Here is an 18,029-nt window from a genome sequence, read left to right as displayed (position 1 = left end):
CACAAAGACGCCCTCACTTCAGATGCTCCTTGTAAGTCCCGGGTCCACAGGCTACCTTCTGTCTGACATGGCTGCAAGTTTGGAGGTTCCCATGAGCCCCCGGGAAAATGCTATACTTACCACTAAAGCTTATTATAAAGGATGCAGATGAACAGGCAGATGAAGAAGCACATAAGGCAAAGACCAGGAGGGTCCCAAGCACGGACACCTCTGTCCCTGTGGAGTCAGGGTATACTACCCTCCCAGTACGTGGATGCGTTCACCAACTAACCAGGGTAGCTCTCCCAAACCTATCGTTTAGGGGTTTTTTTACAGACATTTCATTACAGAGGCAGGGTTGATGAGATCATTGGCCAATGACAATGGAACTCCATCTCCATCCCCTCTCCCCGGTCCCGAGCCTGGGGGCCGGGGCTGAAGGTTCCAACCCTCTAAGCAAGTGGTCCTTCTGCAACCAGCCCCCATCCTGAAGCTAACTAGACCACCCCAAATCCCCTCAGGAATCACTTCATTTGCATAAACTCTGATGTGGTCAAAAGGGAGAACAAACAGAAGACACGCCTGACACTGAGGACATGTCCAGGGTTCTAGGAGCAGCTCTGGGCCAGAGAGCGGGGAGGAGGACAGACAAGGCAAAGACCAATGTGTATTTTTATTGTGCCACACTAGGTAGTCCTTTTTTTTAAATGTTTTTTATTCAAATTCCAGTTAGTTAACATAGAGCGTAATACTAGTTTCAGGTGTACGACATAGTGATTGAACACTTGCGTACCCTTCCCGCTGCTCGGCACAACGCCTGCAGGTATCCCTCGGTCAGCAAAGCTGGTTCGATGCCTGGAGCGCTGTGTTGGATATTGTCCTCTCGGAGGAACTTTCCAGTTCATCAGATACTTACTGAGCATCCATTGTATGAACAAGAGACTCCCCACCCACATGGAGCTCATGGCTTAGGGAAGAACACAGACAATAAAAACCCATAGGACCCTCAGAGTGGCCGGCGGTGATCAGCACGATGGGGAGAGCAGACTTCTGTGGTTTTTGTTCCCTGCTTTACTGCCCAAACCTGGAACCGTACTGGGTGTTTATATGTATTTGAACATGTGGAATACAGTGAGAGTAATTGTCTTAATGTTTTTGCTCATTCTAATATCTATGACAGTTCTGGGGGTTTTTTTGGTTGTTTTTTTTTTTTTACAACTTTATTGAAATATAACCCATGTGCCATATATGTCATCCACTTAAAAGTGTATGGGTCAGTGTTTTTTAGTACATTCACAGGGTTGTGAGTCATCCCTACAGTCTAATTTTAGAACATGTTTATTGCCCTTCCCCAGGCAACTGCTAATGTACTTTCTGTATAGATTTGCTTATCCTGGACTTTCATATAAATGGAATCACAGAATACATGGTCTCTTAGGTCTGGCTTCTTTCATTTAGCATAATGTTTCCCACATTTTTCCACATTCTGGCAAGTATTAGCATCATCCTTTCTTATCACTAGATAATATTTAATTTTACAGATATGTCACATTTTACTGTTTGGGTTGTTTCCACTTTTTGGCCGTTATAATTAATGCTGCTGTGGACATGTATGTACAGTTGTGTGAATATATGTTTTCATTTCCCTTGGGCATATAACTAGCACTGGAATTGCTGGGTCATATGATAACTCCACATTTGACTGCTTTTTCTCTTCATGATGGGTCCTATTTTCCTGCTTCTTTGGTCATACTGGAGATATCAGACTTTGTGAACTGCTGGATATTTTTGTATTCTTAAAAATATTCTTGAGCTTTCTTCATGGCTGCAGTTCATTTACTTGGAAACAGTATGATTCTTTTGGGGCTTGCTTTTAAGGTTTGTTGGACAGGACCAGAGCAGTGCTCAGACGGCTAATTATTCCTCGCTCTTGAGGGAAGACCCTTCTGTGCATACCCAGTGCCTGTGAGTCGTAAGGTTTCCTGTCTGGCTGAGGGGATGAGGCACTATACCCAGCCCAGGGTGGGGCGCTAGTACATCTAATATATCTAACCCCCTTGGATGGGCTTCCGGGGGCCTCTGCTAATTTGCTCACAGTATGTGCTGATCAGCACTTAGGGAAGACTCAGAGGGACCCTCTGTAGATCTCTGGAATTGTCTCTCTGTGCAGCTTTCCTTTCTGATAGCCTGTTCTGGAACTCTAGCCGCTTAGGTATCCCTCCACTCGGGGCTGCGGGCTCCCTTCCTTTGCTTCCTGTCTCAGAGATCACTGCCCTTTGTCATCTGATATCTCGTGTCTTCAGACTTACTGCTTCATATTTTTTGTACTTTTTTTTTTTTTTTAGGCAGGTGCTAAGTCTACTCCTTGTTACCCCACTGACCTAGAAGTCTATTCTGATTTTTAAATTTTCTTCTGTTTTCAATGGTTATTTTTTATTTTTAATATATATGTTTGCTTTCCCTTGATTAAATTAGTTGTTGGTTTATCTGTTTTATTTATTTTTTTCAAAGAAACAAAATTTTGATTTATTAATCTGGCCTTGTGTTTTTCTGTTCTCTATTTCACTGGTTCTGCAGGTGGAAGCCTCTTTGGCCTGCTGAGCAAGAATAATCGTTTTGGTAGAAATCCAGTTGTGTTGTTGGGCATCCTGGTGCATTTTATAGCTTTTTATTTGATATTTCTCAACATGCCTGGGGATGCCCCTATTGCTCCCGTTGAAGGGACTGATAGCAGCGCTTACATCAAATCCAGGTATAGTGACTGCCATTTTTCTAGCAATTTAAGGAAGGGTGGGAGGTAATGGGTGGCTAGATATTCAGAATGGAGCAGTTAATCATTTTCTGAAAGTCTGTTCTCTTTATAAGGTCATCTGTCAAACGTTAATGGAGCCAGAATTATTTTAAATAGGAGCTCATGAGAATCCCAAGTTATTTTATAATTGTTAGTTTTAACTTTTCAGCCCACTAAATGTTTTTCTTGATCTATGAAAGAGCATATAAGTATCTGATGTGATGTTATAGGTCTGCTTTCTGAGTAGTGAAGAACGGTGAGGAAAGGGTAGGCCATCTGGTCCATTTACAGTTGGTTATATCGTTTTGAGGATCTTACTTCCTTGCACTCAACTCAAATTCATTATAGATGTAGACATTTATGTCCAGATCCACCATCCAAGGGCGGCCCTGCCCAAACCCAGTGTTTGCTCCCAGATAGTTCATACACCAGAGTTTGCTTGGACTGTGCAGGTGAGTGCGTTTGAGCATAAATTCTTACTTTATAATCCAGTGTTTATTTCTTCTTGTTTCATAGTGTTTATAACTTGAAAGTGAAATGCTCTTGTAAGGGAATTGCTTTTACATTGGGAAGGGCTCCAACAAATACTGTTAAGAGTGCTCTTTCTAAATTCATTTTCCTTTTTATGCAGCAAAGAAGTTGCCATCTTCTGCAGTTTCCTGTTGGGTCTTGGGGACAGCTGCTTCAATACCCAGCTGCTTAGTATCTTAGGCTTTCTGTACTCTGAAGACAGCGCGCCGGCCTTTGCAGTCTTCAAGTTTGTGCAGGTAAGCTCCCCTTCGGGATGGGCTGAGGTGGGTGCCTTTTTTTTTTTTTTAAGTGCTTTAACATTGTTTTCTTGTTGGGTTTGAAAGGAGAGGCAGGGGCATCCTTTAAAGTATTTCTGATTGGACTTAGGAAGCAGCGAAGGGTGTGATTTTCTCCCCCTGGCTCCTGTAAGAGATTTTCCGTTCTGGTCTTAGTGCTCAGATTAGAGGCTTCTTGCCTTAGATACCAGAATCCCTTTGTCACATAGACAAGCCCATTTCTGACTGGGAGTGTACGTTATTTTATTAATTACTCAGTTTTTCAAAATAAATTTTATTTACTTATTTAAAGATTTTATTTGAGACAGAGAGAGCAAGTGGGCACACACGTGGTGGGGGCAGGGGGAGAAGCAGGCTTCCCACTGAGCCGGCAGACCTACTCGGGGCTCGATCCAGGACCTTGGGATCATGACCTGAGCTGAAGTGGGATGCTCAACCGACTGAGGCACCCAGGAGCCCCACAAAATACTGTTTTAAATAACAGATTGCCACTTGCCTGACGGTTGCCGGCTCTCAGCGGGAGTTTACAGTGCGTGTTTGTGAGCTAGTGACTGGGGGTCGGTAGGGTCGTCTGGGAGCATCTTCTGACCTGGTCTGTTTCTTCTCAGTCCATCTGTGCAGCCGTGGCATTTTTCTACAGTAACTACCTGCTGCTTCACTGGCAACTCCTGGTCATGGTGATATTTGGATTCTTTGGGACTATTTCATTTTTCTCTGTGGAGTGGGCTGCCGCCGCCATCGTGGCCCGGGGCTCTGACTACCGAAGCATTTGACCCGGGGCGCCTGCCAGGTGGGGCACAGCTGCAGGTGGCACAGGGGACGGCAGCCTGGCTGAAGAAGCCACCTTCCCTTTCCGCAGAGTATTGGATGATGTTCAGGAAGGAAAATCAAAGAATTAAGACTGCTCAGTCTGCCAGGGTTGGTGTTCAAGTTTACAGACATTAGCTATTTAAAACAAGCAGAATAAGGGAAACTTGTTCTGTCAATTGTAATCGTTCAGAAATGTTTTTCAATTCCTCTGTCTCAAGTTCCTTATAATCATGTTATGGAGTGTAAATGTTTTCTTCGCCCTCCTGTTCTCGTTGAAAGATGCTGCCCTGATTCAGAACACTAGGCCGACTGTCAAGTGAAGATTCTTGCTGGGCATGGGGCGTGTGCTACTATGTAATAATAGGGAGCATATGCCTGCCCCACATATGTGTCTGGGAACGACATTTAAATAAATTGTGAGATGCTGAAGTGGAATCTTTGAAAAGATTTGCACTTTCTTCCTCCTTAAACGTTTTGCTTTGGTAAGTTTTCCTACCTTGTCATTTTTAGCAAGGAGTAGCTAATTATTATAAAACGAGGTAAAAATTGCTGAAGTTTTAAAAATGAATCTAACGTGTAAATGAACAAAACACATTAAAAAATATATATTTTTTTAATTTATTCATTTGAGACACAGAGATAGAGAGAGCATGAGCAGGGGGAGAAGCAGAGGGAGGGAGAGAAGCAGACTCCCCGCTGAGCAGGGAGCCCAATGCGGGGCTCGATCCCGGGACCCTGGGATCATGACCTGAGCTGAAGGCAGACGCTTAACCATCTGAGCCACCCAGGCACCCCCCCAAATTTTTTTTTTTAAGATTTTATTTTTATTTATTTGAGAGAGCAAGAGTGAGCATGAGCAGAGGCAGAGGGAAAGGGAGCAGACTCCCTGCTGAGCAGGGAGCCCGATGCAGGACTTGATCCCAGGACCCAGAGATCATGACCTGAGCCAAAGGCAGACGCTTAACCGACTGAGCCCCCCAGGCGCCCCCCCAAAATACATTTAAACAACAACAGCTATAATACACATTTACCAGAGGAGGATTTTTGCTAACATTTTCTTAGAAGATGCAATGCAAAAAAAAAAAAAGGAAAGAAAGAAAGAAAAAGGAACGTGTAAGCCATTCTGTAGTGGCAGGCTGCCGTCTGTCCTAGAGCAGACATCATTCCTCACGTGTGTCTGGGGATGCAGCATAACTATCTGGGGGGGTATTTAAATGGACTCATTCACTTTCCTCCATAAGAGCTTGCATTAAAAATTCTTTCTAATTGACATATAATTCAGAAACATGAAATTCACCATTTTTTAAAGCGTACAATTTAGTGTTTCTTTTTTAGTATATTCACGAGGTTGTGCAGATAAGCACCATGATCTAATTCTAGAACATTCTCATCATCCCAGAAAGAAACCCCATGCCTTTTAGCAGTCATTCCCCATTGTCTGGCCTGGCGTTGGCAAACACCCGTCTGCTTTCTGTCTCTATGGATTTGCCTGTTTGGACATTTCTTATGAATGGGAGAGCTCACTTTTACCTGTGATATTTAACTGTACGAAGGATGAGTTTTACGGCAAGGTAAATTCAGCCAAGAGGACAGTTAATACCTTGTTTTCTATTGTTTTTTTTTAAAGACCGTGTAGAAGTTTGGAGATTTTTATAGCTGGCTTACAAATTTGAAGAAATTCAGTGGAGTGTGATTTTCAGACTTGATGGCACGTGTCCTGCAGGGAGTCGGGAAGCTGTGTGGTTAGCTAGAATCCTTAGAGAAATGTCATATGTGTGGAGCACTAAACTCTTTTGTCCCAGGTTGTGTAAAGTTTTGGTTTTCTTTCTTGAAGTCAACATAAGCCCAGTTGTTTGTTGATCCTATATAAATAATTTGTAAATGCTACTGCAGAATTAATACAAGTAATTTTATTATTGTCTCTTTAAGCACGTGACTGCTTACCCGGGTGTATTAGTTTTCTATCATGGTATAATCATAGATTACCCCAAAACTTAGCCACTTAAAATGACACACACTTACCGTCTTACAGTTTCCGTGGGTCAGGAATCAGCGTGGCTAGGCTGGGTCCTTGGCTCAGGGTCTGTCACAAGGCTGGGTTGGGCTTAACTGGGGAAGGACCCACTGCTCAGCTCACTCTTGCAGGAGTCAGCTCCTCGGAGGCTCCTGGATAAGAATCTTCGTTTCTCATGACTGTTGGCCAAAGGCCACCCTCTCTGTTCCTTGTTACGTGGAGCTGTCCTCAGGGCAGCTCACAACGTGGGAGCTGTCTTCATCAGAGAAAGCAAGTAAGAAAAGCCAGAGAATGGTAGCAAGACAGAATTCACAGTCTTTTGTTACTTAATCTCAAAAGTGACATCCCATCACTTGTGCTATATTCTTTTCGTTAGACGCAAGTCAGTAGTTCTGGATGGAATTCCACAAGGGGTGAGTACCAGGAGTCAGGGATCCTCTGGACCATCTTACGAGGCTGCTTAAAACACCAGGCTTAAACTCCCTTGCATTTAAGCTCACACTAGGCCCTGCATTCCCACATCACATCTCCTGGGCTCTCACTCCATTTGCTCATAATGGATCTGCAAAACGAGGCTGATAGAGGTTAAGTAGCTTCTGTTAATGACACAGAATACTTCCCTCCAAGAAAGCCATAGCATCTCAAGTCCACTAGGAGGATTCCTAGTAACTCCTGTCAAGAAGGAAATGAAATAGGGTGTGGTGCATAGTCAGGAACATGACTTCCGGGCTGCATCCAACCGATATGTGCAATCATACTCATTTGAAATTCTGTACTCACATTGTGTTTTCTGGGGTTTTGTTTTTACTCGGTTTTTTATGTCTATGAATAGTGTCAATCCTGGTGGGCTCTTCAGATGACTGGTAACATTAAGCTCATCTTTTACATTTTTTTCATATTTGAGTTAAGAAGGAAATGTGACAATGAAATAAAGAGTTTAATTTTTATACTTGTCTCATACACTTTGTCAAATAATTTTATCTTCACATCTGTGCGTAGTAAGTCTTAGCTTGGTTTCACACGGGGGGGGTGTGTGTGTAAATATGGGTGCAGTGCTCTTTTATCGAAAATTTAATGAGGGTATATATTGAAATTTGGTTGAGACTTTGAACAACCTTGATTGAATCATAGATGTCTTCTCCACTAGTATGAAGAGCTCCCCAACCCCTCCCCAGAGTTTTCCCATACCCAAAGGCTTGAAAACTTTTGGTGGGAACGTAAAATAGTGCAGCCTTTATGGATAACAGTAGGGTGGTTCCAGAAAAAACTAAAACTAGAATTACCATATGATCCAGCAATTCCATTTCTGGGTATATACCCAACACCACTGAAAGCAGGAACTTGAAGAGATACTTGTATAACCCGTTTACAGCAGGATTATTTACAGTAGCCAAAAGGTGGCGACAACCCAAGTCTCCATCACAGATGAATGAATAAACATGATCGGGCTGTTCATGCAGGGGAGGATCGTTTGGCAAAGGTGTAAAGCGCTAACACCTACAACACGGATGAACCTTGAGAATATTTATACTGAGATATGCCTGTCACAAAAGGACAAAAAAAATGTGTGTCAAATACCTAAAACAGTCAAATTCATAGAGACAGAAAGTAGAATAGTGGTTGCCAGGGCCTGGGTGGGTGGAGGAATGGGGAAGTGTGTTTAATGGGGTTAAAAAGAAAACCACAGGCCCAAAATGGCATCACTTAAACCAAGTAGCCAAATCTGGACTTAATACCTACACTCCTTGCAGTGTAGCCTGAACCGGTCAGTGAGGAATTTTCTGATCAGCATCGGTGAGGTAATCTGTCACGTGGGCCTTCTCCAAACTGCAAAGGAAGATGAGGGAAGCTGCGTGGTAAGACCCCTTGCCCTTACCGTCAGGGAAGATGATCATTTATCAGAGAGAGGGAGGGAGAGAGAGATTGAAAGCAGGGGGGAGAGGGAGAGGGAGAAGCAGACTCCACTGAGCAGGGACCCCGACGCAGGACTCGATCCCAGGACTCTGAGATCACGACCTGAGCCGAAGGCAGACGCTTCACTGACTGAGCCCCCCAGGCGCCCGAATTTTGTTTTTTGACAGCACATATAAAGTGTCCTCTGGGGAGGGTAAGAGTCCTGTGGGTGGAGAGTGGTGACAGTTGCGCATCGTGAATGTGCTTAATGCTGCTTAACTGTACACTTCAAAATGGTTAAGATGGTACATTTATGCGTGTTTCACTACAATTAAAAATAATAGGGACGCCTGGGTGGCTGTCGTTAGGCGACTGCCTTCGGCTCAGGTCATGGTCCCGAGGTCCTGGGATCAAGCCCCACGTCCGGCTCCTTGCTCAGCTTCTCCTTCTCCCACTCCCCCTGCTTGTGTTCCCTCTCTCGCTGTGTCGCTCTCTGTCAAATAAATAAATAAAATCTTTAAAAATAATAATAAACTGGGGGGAGCATAAGTGATTGTGTTTCAAGGGACCCCAGGGCCACCCCTAAGTTGGAAGATTTACTGGAAGGAATCACGGGAATTAGCTTAAAAGTGTACCCACGGCTAAGGTTTATTACGGTGACAGGGTAAGGATGGGTCACAGGGGACGAAGACCCAGGCAGAGTCTGGAGGAATCCAGGCACAGGCTTCCTTAAGCTCTCCCTCCCCTTGTAGCTGGGGCACATGAGCACCTGGCCCTGGAGACCCCAACAGCCCAATTTCGGCCCCTCGCTGCTGACAAAGTGCAAAGCCAGAGAAACAAGTGGTGGGGAAACGAGAAGGGAATTTATTTGGGTGAGGCAGCAGTGGGAAGACAGCGTCTCAAAGACTGTCTCCAAAGTGTTGGAGACACTTCTAGGTTTATATAAGGACAGTGTGGGACAATGGTGGGCAGCGAAGGTCAGGTTGATCATTGTCTTGGTGTCAATCAGGCGGGGTCTTGCGGGCTCAGGACAGTCCTTATTGTTTTGAGGCGGTATTTCCAGTTCCCCTGTGGGATGCTTTGCCCGCAGGGTGTTAGGAGATCAGCTAGAAAGGAGAACTTAATTAGAAAGTACTGACTGAGGTCAGAATGGAGGGGGTTGACGCCCTCTTCCACCCTGCAAGATCGCCGAGAGAGCTCCCTCTTCCCCCAGTGTGGAAAAGGCAGCAACACGTGTGTGACGTTCCTGCCCAGGAGAGCCCACCAGGGACACAGCCCCCCAGGTTTGCACTGGGCTCTCTCTGCCTGGCGCAAGCAGGGATGCCAGACCCCCGGAGAGAAAGCAGGTGTTTATGTAGCATAAACCACATCGTCTGACCCAACAGCCAGGGCTCAGTGAGCCACCCTTAGCACTTAACTGTTGGCTAGAAATGCTCGGAGAGCCTGCCTGCCAGCCAAAGACCAGGTCTGCAAGCAGCTTCCAAGGATGGTGGTCTCAGACCTGCTGTGTTAATCCTGTCGTGCGCAAGCCCAAAGCCGTGTTAAGGGTCTTATAGATAAGGTTGGGATAGTTCTTTCTCATCACCAATGATAAGGAAAAGCCTACAGAGGGAAAGGTCTTGAAAACTAGCCCTGAGTTTAATGTCAGACATTTCCTTTAGGGCCACAATCCTTGGAATCCTTGCTCTGCCTGGGGTGCCTGTGTCGCTCAGTTGGTGAAGCATCTGCCTTCGGCTCAGGTCATGTTCCCAGGGTCCTGGGATCAAGCCCCGCATCGGGCTCCCTGCTCAGCAGGGAGTCTGCTTCTTCCTCTCCCTCTGCCACTTGTGCTCTCTCAAATACATAAATAAAATCATAAAAAAAAATTGCTCTGCCTTGCTTGTACTTGAGAACTATATACCTGACTTTAATAGGTAAAAATCTCCAATTTCCCCCATCTGAGACTTCCCAGGAGCTTTGTATCAGGGGACTTTAGAACTGTCCTCAGAATGATGCTCTCCTAAACCCATTTCTAGGCATGCCTCATTTGAATAAATGTCAAAAACAGGATAGCAAGGATTTGAGGGATTCTAGAAACTGGCACTGCTGTTCTTGAATCATTTTATTATAAATTAAATCATTTAAATAGAATATGTGTATCCTTCCTTTTTCCATCAAAATGAGACACTCATTTTGGTTTTTTAACACCTTTTTTAAAATTTTATTTTATTTTTTAAGATTGTATTTATTTTAGAGAGACAGAACACAAGCAGGGAGAGGGGCAGGAGAGGAAGAGAGAAAATCCAAAGCAGACTCGCACTGAGCGCAGAGTCCGATTTGGAGCTCGATCCCAGGACCCTGAGATCATGACCTGAGCTGAACTTGAGTCGGATGCTTTAGTGTATGTGCTGCCGAAGCGAGCACTTGAGTCGGATGCTTAACCAACTGAGCCACTTAGGCGCCCCAACACCTTTTTTTTTAAGTAAACTCTACACCCAATATGGGGCTCAAACTCATGACCCCGAGATCAAGAGTCACATGCTCTACCAACCGAGCCAGCCAGATGCCCCTTGAGACACTCATTTTGTAATTGAAAAAAATATTCTTTGTAATATTGTAGTTTTGGAATGTTGGTGAGGTCCAGAGCCAATGGCCAAGAAATAATTCTTGAGACATCTTTGGTGCAAAAAGGCGATTTTATTAAACCATGGGGCAGGACCCGTGGGCAGGCGCCCAAGAACTGTCTATATTTTCTTAAGAAATATGGAAACCCAGAGGCACCTGGGTGGCTCAGTTGGTTAAGCATCTGCCTTCGGCTCAGGTCATGATCCCGGGGTCCTGGGATCGAGCCCTGCATTGGGCTCCCTGCTCAGCGGGGAGTCTGCTTCTCCCTCTGCCTCTGCTGCTTCCCCTGCTTGTGCTCTCTCTGTCAAATAAATAAATAAATCTTAAAAAAAGAAATATGGAAACCCATTCCATGGAAATATTCTGACTCTTAAAATTTTGTGGGATTTCTTTTTTGCTTGTTTCTTTAAAATCTTTTTACTTTATTGAATTAAAAATAGACTATTATTAATTTTTAGATTTAAAAAATAGACTTTAATTTCTAGTGCAATTGGGAGGAAGGTACAGAAATTTCCCATACACCCCGCCCCCATTCATGCATAGTGTCCCCCACCATTGACATTCCCACTGGAGTGGCACATTGGCTACTACTGATGAACCTCCACTGATACATCACCATCATCCAGAGTCCGTTGTTTACATTAGGGTTCATCCTCGTGTACATTCTGTGGGTTTGGACAAACGTAGCATGTATCCAACATTATAGTGTCGTATGGAGTAGTTTCACTGCCCTAAAGACCCTCTGTGCCCCTCCTATTTGTCCTTCCTCCTGGCAACCTCTGATCTTTTTACCGTCTCCATAGTTATGCCTTTTCCAGGATGTCATGTAGTTAGTTGGAAACACACAATCTGTAGCCTTTTCATTATTGGCTTCTTCCACTTAGTGCTATGCATTTAAGATTCCTCCATGCCTTTTCATGGCTTGATAGCTCATTTCTTCTTAGCACTGAATAATATTCCCTTGTCTGGGTTGTTAAAAACAAGACAAGACCAGGCTTCAAATAAATTCCTTTATGCTAAGTCCCAAGTCACCTTCACCATTACCATATCAGCTCTCCCAGAAATGGAATCTTAAACCAGTTGATCAGGAATCGCCTGATGGACCCATGCCATCCCCTAAAGGAAAATAACCTTGCAATAACCAACCTACTTTTTTTTTGCCTGGTATAGCTCCCTTGTTTCTGCTTCCTGCTGCCTATAAAAGTCTTTCATTTTGTACAGCTCCTCGGAGCTCCTTTCTATCTGCTAGATTGGATGCTGTTGGGTTCAAACCCATTTTTGTTAATCTCTTAACATGTTTAATATGCCTCAGTTTATCTTTTAGCATGGTGTATACACCTTAGGTTTTGACATTATGAATAAGGCTTCCATAAACATTTCTGTGCAGCTTTTTGTGTAGACGTTAAGTTTTCAACTCCTTTGGTAAATACCAACAGGCACAATGGCTAGATCGTATGATAAGAGTATGTTAGTTTGGTAAGAAGCTGACAAACCGCCTTCCAACGGGGCTGCACCATTTTGCATTCTCTACCAGCAATGCAGGGAAGTTCCTGTTGCTCCACAACCTCAGTAGATTTGGTGGCATCAGTGTTGTGGGTTTTGGCCATTCTGATAGGTGTGTACCAGTATCTCATTGTTGCTTTAATTTGCATTCCCCCCTCCGCCCCCGAAGACACTGTGTGGAGCACTTTTCATCTTTGTATTTGCCGTCTGTTATCTTCTTTGGTGAAGTGTCTGTTAGGTTCTTTGTTTTTTTGCGTATGTTGAATACAGTCATTTAATCTTTTGCAAATATTTTCTCCCAATTGTCTATGGCTTATTTTATTATTCTCTTGAGTGTGATTTCTTTTTATTGATCCATAATGTATTAAATTTTATGGGACACGTGGGTGGCTCAGTCAGTTGAGCGTCTGCCATTGGCTCAGGTCATGATTCTGGGCTCCTGGGACTGAGTCCCACATCGGGCTCCCTGCTCGGTGGGAAGCCTGCTTCTCCCTCTCCCTCTGCCAGCCACTCCCCCTGCTTGTGCTCTCTCTCTCTCTCTCTCTCTCTCGCTCTCTCAAATAAATAAATAAAATCTTAAAAAAATTTTTTTATACTAGGAAGTATATTTTTTGTTAGTTTGGTGGGCCAAGAAACTATGATGTTTTACAGTGGCTTTCCAACTTGACATTATTTTCAACTTTGTATACAAATAGTCTTAACAGTCTGTGAGCACTGGGTACGTTTGGTTGTGACTTGGTTTTCTGAGCTGCTGTTAAATCTGGAAGGTTTGATGTTTTTATCAGGAGTAGTTCTGCCCTAATTCTGTGAGAACTGAGACAGATAATTTAAAGAAAAAACTGATTGCCATTTTAGAGACATCAAATCCAAAAGAGACTCATTTGGGTATTTCTTTTCGGCTGCATTTCAATTCGTAGGTCCTCTTATTTTCTTTTCTTCCTTAAAATGTTGTCAGATATTCCCAATTCTTCAATCTTCTTTGTTTATATTCTAAGCTTGTTTGACTTTTTTTTTTCCCCCCTCTATTTTACATTTTAAAAGGGATCTTCGGGGATAATTGTCACATGAACTGAAAGCAAAGTCTTTTAATGACTCATCTTGTAGACACTGTGAGAGCATATTGAGAAAAAAGCAGATGTTTTTTCTCTGCTTCTTTTATGTTGTTACAACCATTCAAATAAGAGAGGAGTACAGCAAATGTTGTCAGCTGGCATGTTGGGTAAGTAGTCTGTCGAATTGATGTGGCTGTCAGAGGGAGCCAGGCAGGAGCATCTGGGCTCCCTTTCCTCCTGAAGGTGGCTGGACCCAAATCCACACTGTGTGCGCGCTATTTTGCGAAAATGATTTGCTTTGCATCCAGAACTTGCTTTAGACTGAAGGCCATCATGGGGCATCCCGTGGTGCAGTCGAAAGAATCCCCCCAAGGCAGAACAAAAGAGATAGTAGTTTATTGAATACACGGCAAGGGCGCAGCGGACAGGACCTCAAAAGAGAGAGTCTGCCACGAAGTGGTGATGAGGGGCTATAGTTACAGGGTGGAGTGAGGGAGTATGGGGACGGATGGAATTTTCCCTTTTTTGGTAACCTTAGGAACTGTGCCTGGTTGTAAGTAACCCATTGGTCAGTTAGGGCCTGTGGCTTAATGAGCCTGTTTGCGTTCAGCCTGGTGGTTGCCGTGGGCCCTTTTGCCTTGTTCAACTTTCCATTGCTCAAGCCTCAATGTTACAGTCATCACCTTGGCACCAGCAAACCCTCTGACTTAGGCACCATTTTGGCCTGTCTCCTTGCTTTGCAGAATAAATAAGGTGCACTGTGTTTGGTATACAGTCTGTTTCCTTTCCTGAGAGATCAGCTTTATCATTTACTTCCTTTCTGGATCAGGATAATCATTGCAAGTGAAAGTGTAAATAGTGAAAGGCAAATAGCCCAAAGCAGGGCATGATTATTTGCATCTTTCATATTAAATACTGATACACTAGATGAGCCCCAGCACATTCACTGTACCATCATGCCCTCCAAAACTGGACCTTCCAAGACTAATTTTCTATGTTTATAGACTTCACTATTAAATACCGAGTGCTTAACGATACCAGACACTGTTGTAAGTACTTGGTCTTTCAGATAGCAGCCCCACTCTGAGGCTCTCTAGGGGCCCCCATCCTAATTATCCTCATTACCATAAACTCAGGGGTGCTCAAAAGGGCTCATATGAATAACAAAAGACACTCCTATCAGCCAGGAAATCCCAGGGATTTTAGGAGCTCTGTGCTACAACTGAGGACAAAGGCCAAATATATTTCTTAATTACAACTATTATAGATCTGAGCTATAAGGTGACTCTTGGTAAGTAGTTAGCGACTGAATAGTTATTGTTCTATTATGCTTTTGAAAATACGGAAACGTAGAAGATTCAGAGGGGAGCCCTGGAATCATAAGGTGTAGACGTGGAAGGAACCTCAGAGAATATTTAAAACTTAGCACAGGGTTACAGAAAAGTCTTCTTAATTCCCAATATAGCACAGAAACACACCTCTGTGTCCTAAATCTTGGTGCAAACTGATCCCCACCCTGACTCCACCCAAAGCTAAGTCACCTAAATCTGTTGGGGTGCAGGACCCCAGTCCCTTTCCTTATTATCTGAGCAGATGCATCATTTCACACCCCATGGCCCATGATTTCTCTTGACTGGCTTCTTTCTGTTCTAGTCACTCCTGCAGCCTTAAGTTTTGTTGTTTTCTTTCTTGCCAAGTTTTTTTTAATCTGAGGAATACAGAAATATTTTTATTTTTTCATTTAATGACACAAAACACAAATGCTGATTTGACATACATTCACATATAACTTTTTCTCTCACGTTTACGACTCAACAGATTGGTGAATCCAAAGGAACTAGTATAATCACTATATGGAGCATACCATATCAGTATTTCAATAGTTTATTCCAACCCATTGCTTCTTTTATACTCTAAAACATCTTCATTATGTTGCTTGATGAGAGAGATCCACAAGAAGACAGAGGTGCCCAAGGTCAGTCCAACTTTCAGCCAGTGAGGTCTGTTATGTGGTGCTCCCGAAGGTAGAACTTTGCGCTGAAGAGCTGCTGGGGAGCCTTGGCAGGAGCCAACAGCTTGGAGAACGGGTGCAACAACACGGGCAGCGCCATCTTGCTAGGCAGGGCTTCTCCTGCCAAGTTTCTAAAAGGATTTTCTTGGAGCCAAAAGACAGGAGCTGTGTCCTTAAAGGAGGTAAAAAGTCCAAAAGCATGCTTTGAGTGTCCAGTAAGAGACCACTCATTCTGGCACAGAGAGGGAAGAATTGCCTTGATAATGGTCACCTATGTAATCCTTTCTATTTAAGCAGCCTCCTCCTTTGCACTGTGGTCTCTGGATGGCTGGGCTATTCATCTGTGGGTAGTGGCCAGCTCACAATGGGTTGTTGCTGCTACTGTTAACCTTAAAAATAAATAAAACCAGTCATTTTACAAGCAAAAGATGGGTGTATTTGGGAAGAGCAAAAAGTTGCTTTACACCACACACAAAATACGGCAGAGCCACAGGCAGGTCCACAGAACAAAGGAGAGCAGGCTCTTTTATGGCGCAAAGGCGCTGCTGGGAAGGCTGTTGTAAACAGAAAGTCCACTGGAGTAAACTGGGAGTTGGACGGATGGGGGCTTCTCATTGGCTGAGCTGTGACAGTCTGTCATTGGCTGGCTGTGACTCTCTCTCATTGGCTGGGCTATGACTGTCTCTCATTGGCTGGGTTGTTGCTTGGTGAGGAGGAAACCTTCCTTCCTCCTGCTGGCATAGTAAAGTAATAGCTAACCTTCCTGAGGCCTTGCACCTTTGGTCTCTCTGTTGGAAATACAATGGACAACCCAAATCCATATTAATGAGGTTTTCCTTTATTAATTTTCACACTATTAATTTTTTTTAAAGTAAGCTCTACTCCCAGTTTGGGGCTTGAACTCCTGACCCTGAGAGCAAGATTCCTATATTCTACTGACTGAACCAGCCAGGCGCCCCAATTTTTTTTTTTTTAAGAAAGAAAGTTATAATAACCTGTTTGGAAAAGCCCATTAGTGGTACATCATTATTTGTTTCTTGGCGCCAGAACAATGAATGCAGTGTATAGCTGCCTATAAACTTTTCTTATTGCTACAGAGCTGATCAGCCGCAGTGAAGTAACCTGAGGTGTGTTCTATGTTCCAGTGCAGGAGGTATGCATACCTTGAATTTCCTGTATTTGTACCTCTCTTAATACCATACCCAACTCAAGTGTATGATAGGGTGATGGATGTAGGGGCCAAGGGCAGGTCTCCCCAAGATGGGCCACTTTGGCATGAAGATTATTTTGAAATGCAATTTTATTTTATTTTTTAAAAGATTCTATTTATTTATTTGACAGAGAGTGAGAGAGAGACCACAAGCAGGGGGAGTGGCAGGCAGAGGGAGAGGGAGAAACAGGCGCCCCCCTGAGCAGGGAGCCTGATGTGGGACTCCATCCCAGGACCCTGGGATCATGACCTGAGCCAACGGCAGAGCCTTAACTGACTGAGCCACCCAGGCGCCCCTCAATCATTATTTTAAAAGCAATCAAAACCCAGCAGATTCAGGAGAAGCTCCTTACCTCTGTTCAACTGCCTAAATTCACATCAGAAAGGAGACTGTATCAGAAAGAGGGCCATTTTTTTTAAAGACTTTATTTATTCATTCATGAGAGACAGAGAGAGAGGGAGAGAGAGAGAGAAGCAGAGGGAGAAGCAGGCTCCCAAGGAGCAGGGAGCCCGATGCGGGACTCGATCCCAGGACCCTGGGATCACGACCTGAGCCGAAGGCAGACGCTTAACCATCTGAGCCACCCAGGCGCCCCAGAAAGAGGGCCATTAACAGAGATTCCTTTTTACCTAAGAAACGTATATGTATAACAGGGCAATCTTGGTTTTCCAAACATTTCTAGTGGTATTCCCCCCCTTTGTTTCCCCAGACCCTATCCTTCTCTTTAGCCCATCTAAGCCTCATGTTGCCTGGCTGTCTTTGGAATCTCATGTCGGTGCGGATTCCTCATACGTACCAAACTAGATTTGGTTTTCTCTTGTTAATCTGTCTTATGTCAATTTGATTCTCAGTCTAGCTAGAAGGACCTTGAAGGGAATAGGACTTATCTTCCTACTCGACATGGGCATGGTCAAGCTCTGCAGTGATAATTGTAGGTGTAAATGTGGTGAGCAAGAGTCAATGAGGAAATGTTGCAACTTCCAACGTGAACTACATGGCATATTGATGAAAGTTAACTACGGAAGGAGAAGGAGAATTTGACCACTCAAGTGAAATGGACAAACTCCTAGAAAGACACTGTAACTGATTCAAGAAGAATTAGGAAATCTGAAAAGACCTATAACAAATAAAGAAATTAAATTAATAATTAAGACTCTTCCCACAAAGAAATCTCTGGGCCAAAGATGGCTTCATTTGTGAATTGTATCAAATGTTTAAATTATCAAATTATTTCAGACCATAGAGGAGGAGGGGAATCCAACTCATTCCATGAGGCCAGTATGTCCCTGATACCAAAGCCAAAGACATTGCAAGAAAAACTACAGTCAAATATTCCTCATGAACATAGAGGCCAA

The 18,029-nt window shown here is 43.8% G+C and overlaps 1 protein-coding gene, 1 long non-coding RNA gene and 1 pseudogene across 3 annotated transcripts in view; 2 read left to right on the top strand and 1 right to left on the bottom strand.

Moving 5' to 3' along the window:
* The window catches only part of MFSD11 (major facilitator superfamily domain containing 11), a 29,208-nt gene extending 21,861 nt beyond the window's left edge, over positions 1-7,347 (top strand). For both annotated transcript variants that reach the window (XM_025859633.2, XM_025859634.2), the window contains 3 exons: positions 2,557-2,731; positions 3,402-3,537; positions 4,185-7,347. In XM_025859633.2, coding sequence (XP_025715418.1) covers positions 2,557-2,731; positions 3,402-3,537; positions 4,185-4,349 — 476 coding nt within the window. In that variant the 3' untranslated portion in view covers positions 4,350-7,347. The remainder of the gene's footprint in view (positions 1-2,556; positions 2,732-3,401; positions 3,538-4,184) is intronic.
* Positions 7,348-15,320: 7,973 nt separating this feature from the next.
* Positions 15,321-15,985, bottom strand: LOC112814406 (NADH dehydrogenase [ubiquinone] 1 subunit C1, mitochondrial pseudogene; annotated as a pseudogene).
* Positions 15,986-16,185: 200 nt separating this feature from the next.
* On the top strand, positions 16,186-17,821 carry LOC112814407 (uncharacterized). The gene is made up of 2 exons (XR_003205758.2): positions 16,186-16,616; positions 17,526-17,821. It is a non-coding gene; the product is annotated as an uncharacterized lncRNA (long non-coding RNA).
* Positions 17,822-18,029: the final 208 nt, after the last annotated feature.

Source organism: Callorhinus ursinus, unplaced genomic scaffold (genome assembly GCF_003265705.2).
Source record: "Callorhinus ursinus isolate GAN/ISIS: 27379988/994484 unplaced genomic scaffold, GSC_fseal_2.0 scaffold68, whole genome shotgun sequence".
NCBI lineage: Eukaryota > Metazoa > Chordata > Mammalia > Carnivora > Otariidae > Callorhinus > Callorhinus ursinus.
The sequence above is the reverse complement of the archived record's forward strand: the minus strand, read 5'-3'. Positions and strand labels throughout refer to the sequence as shown.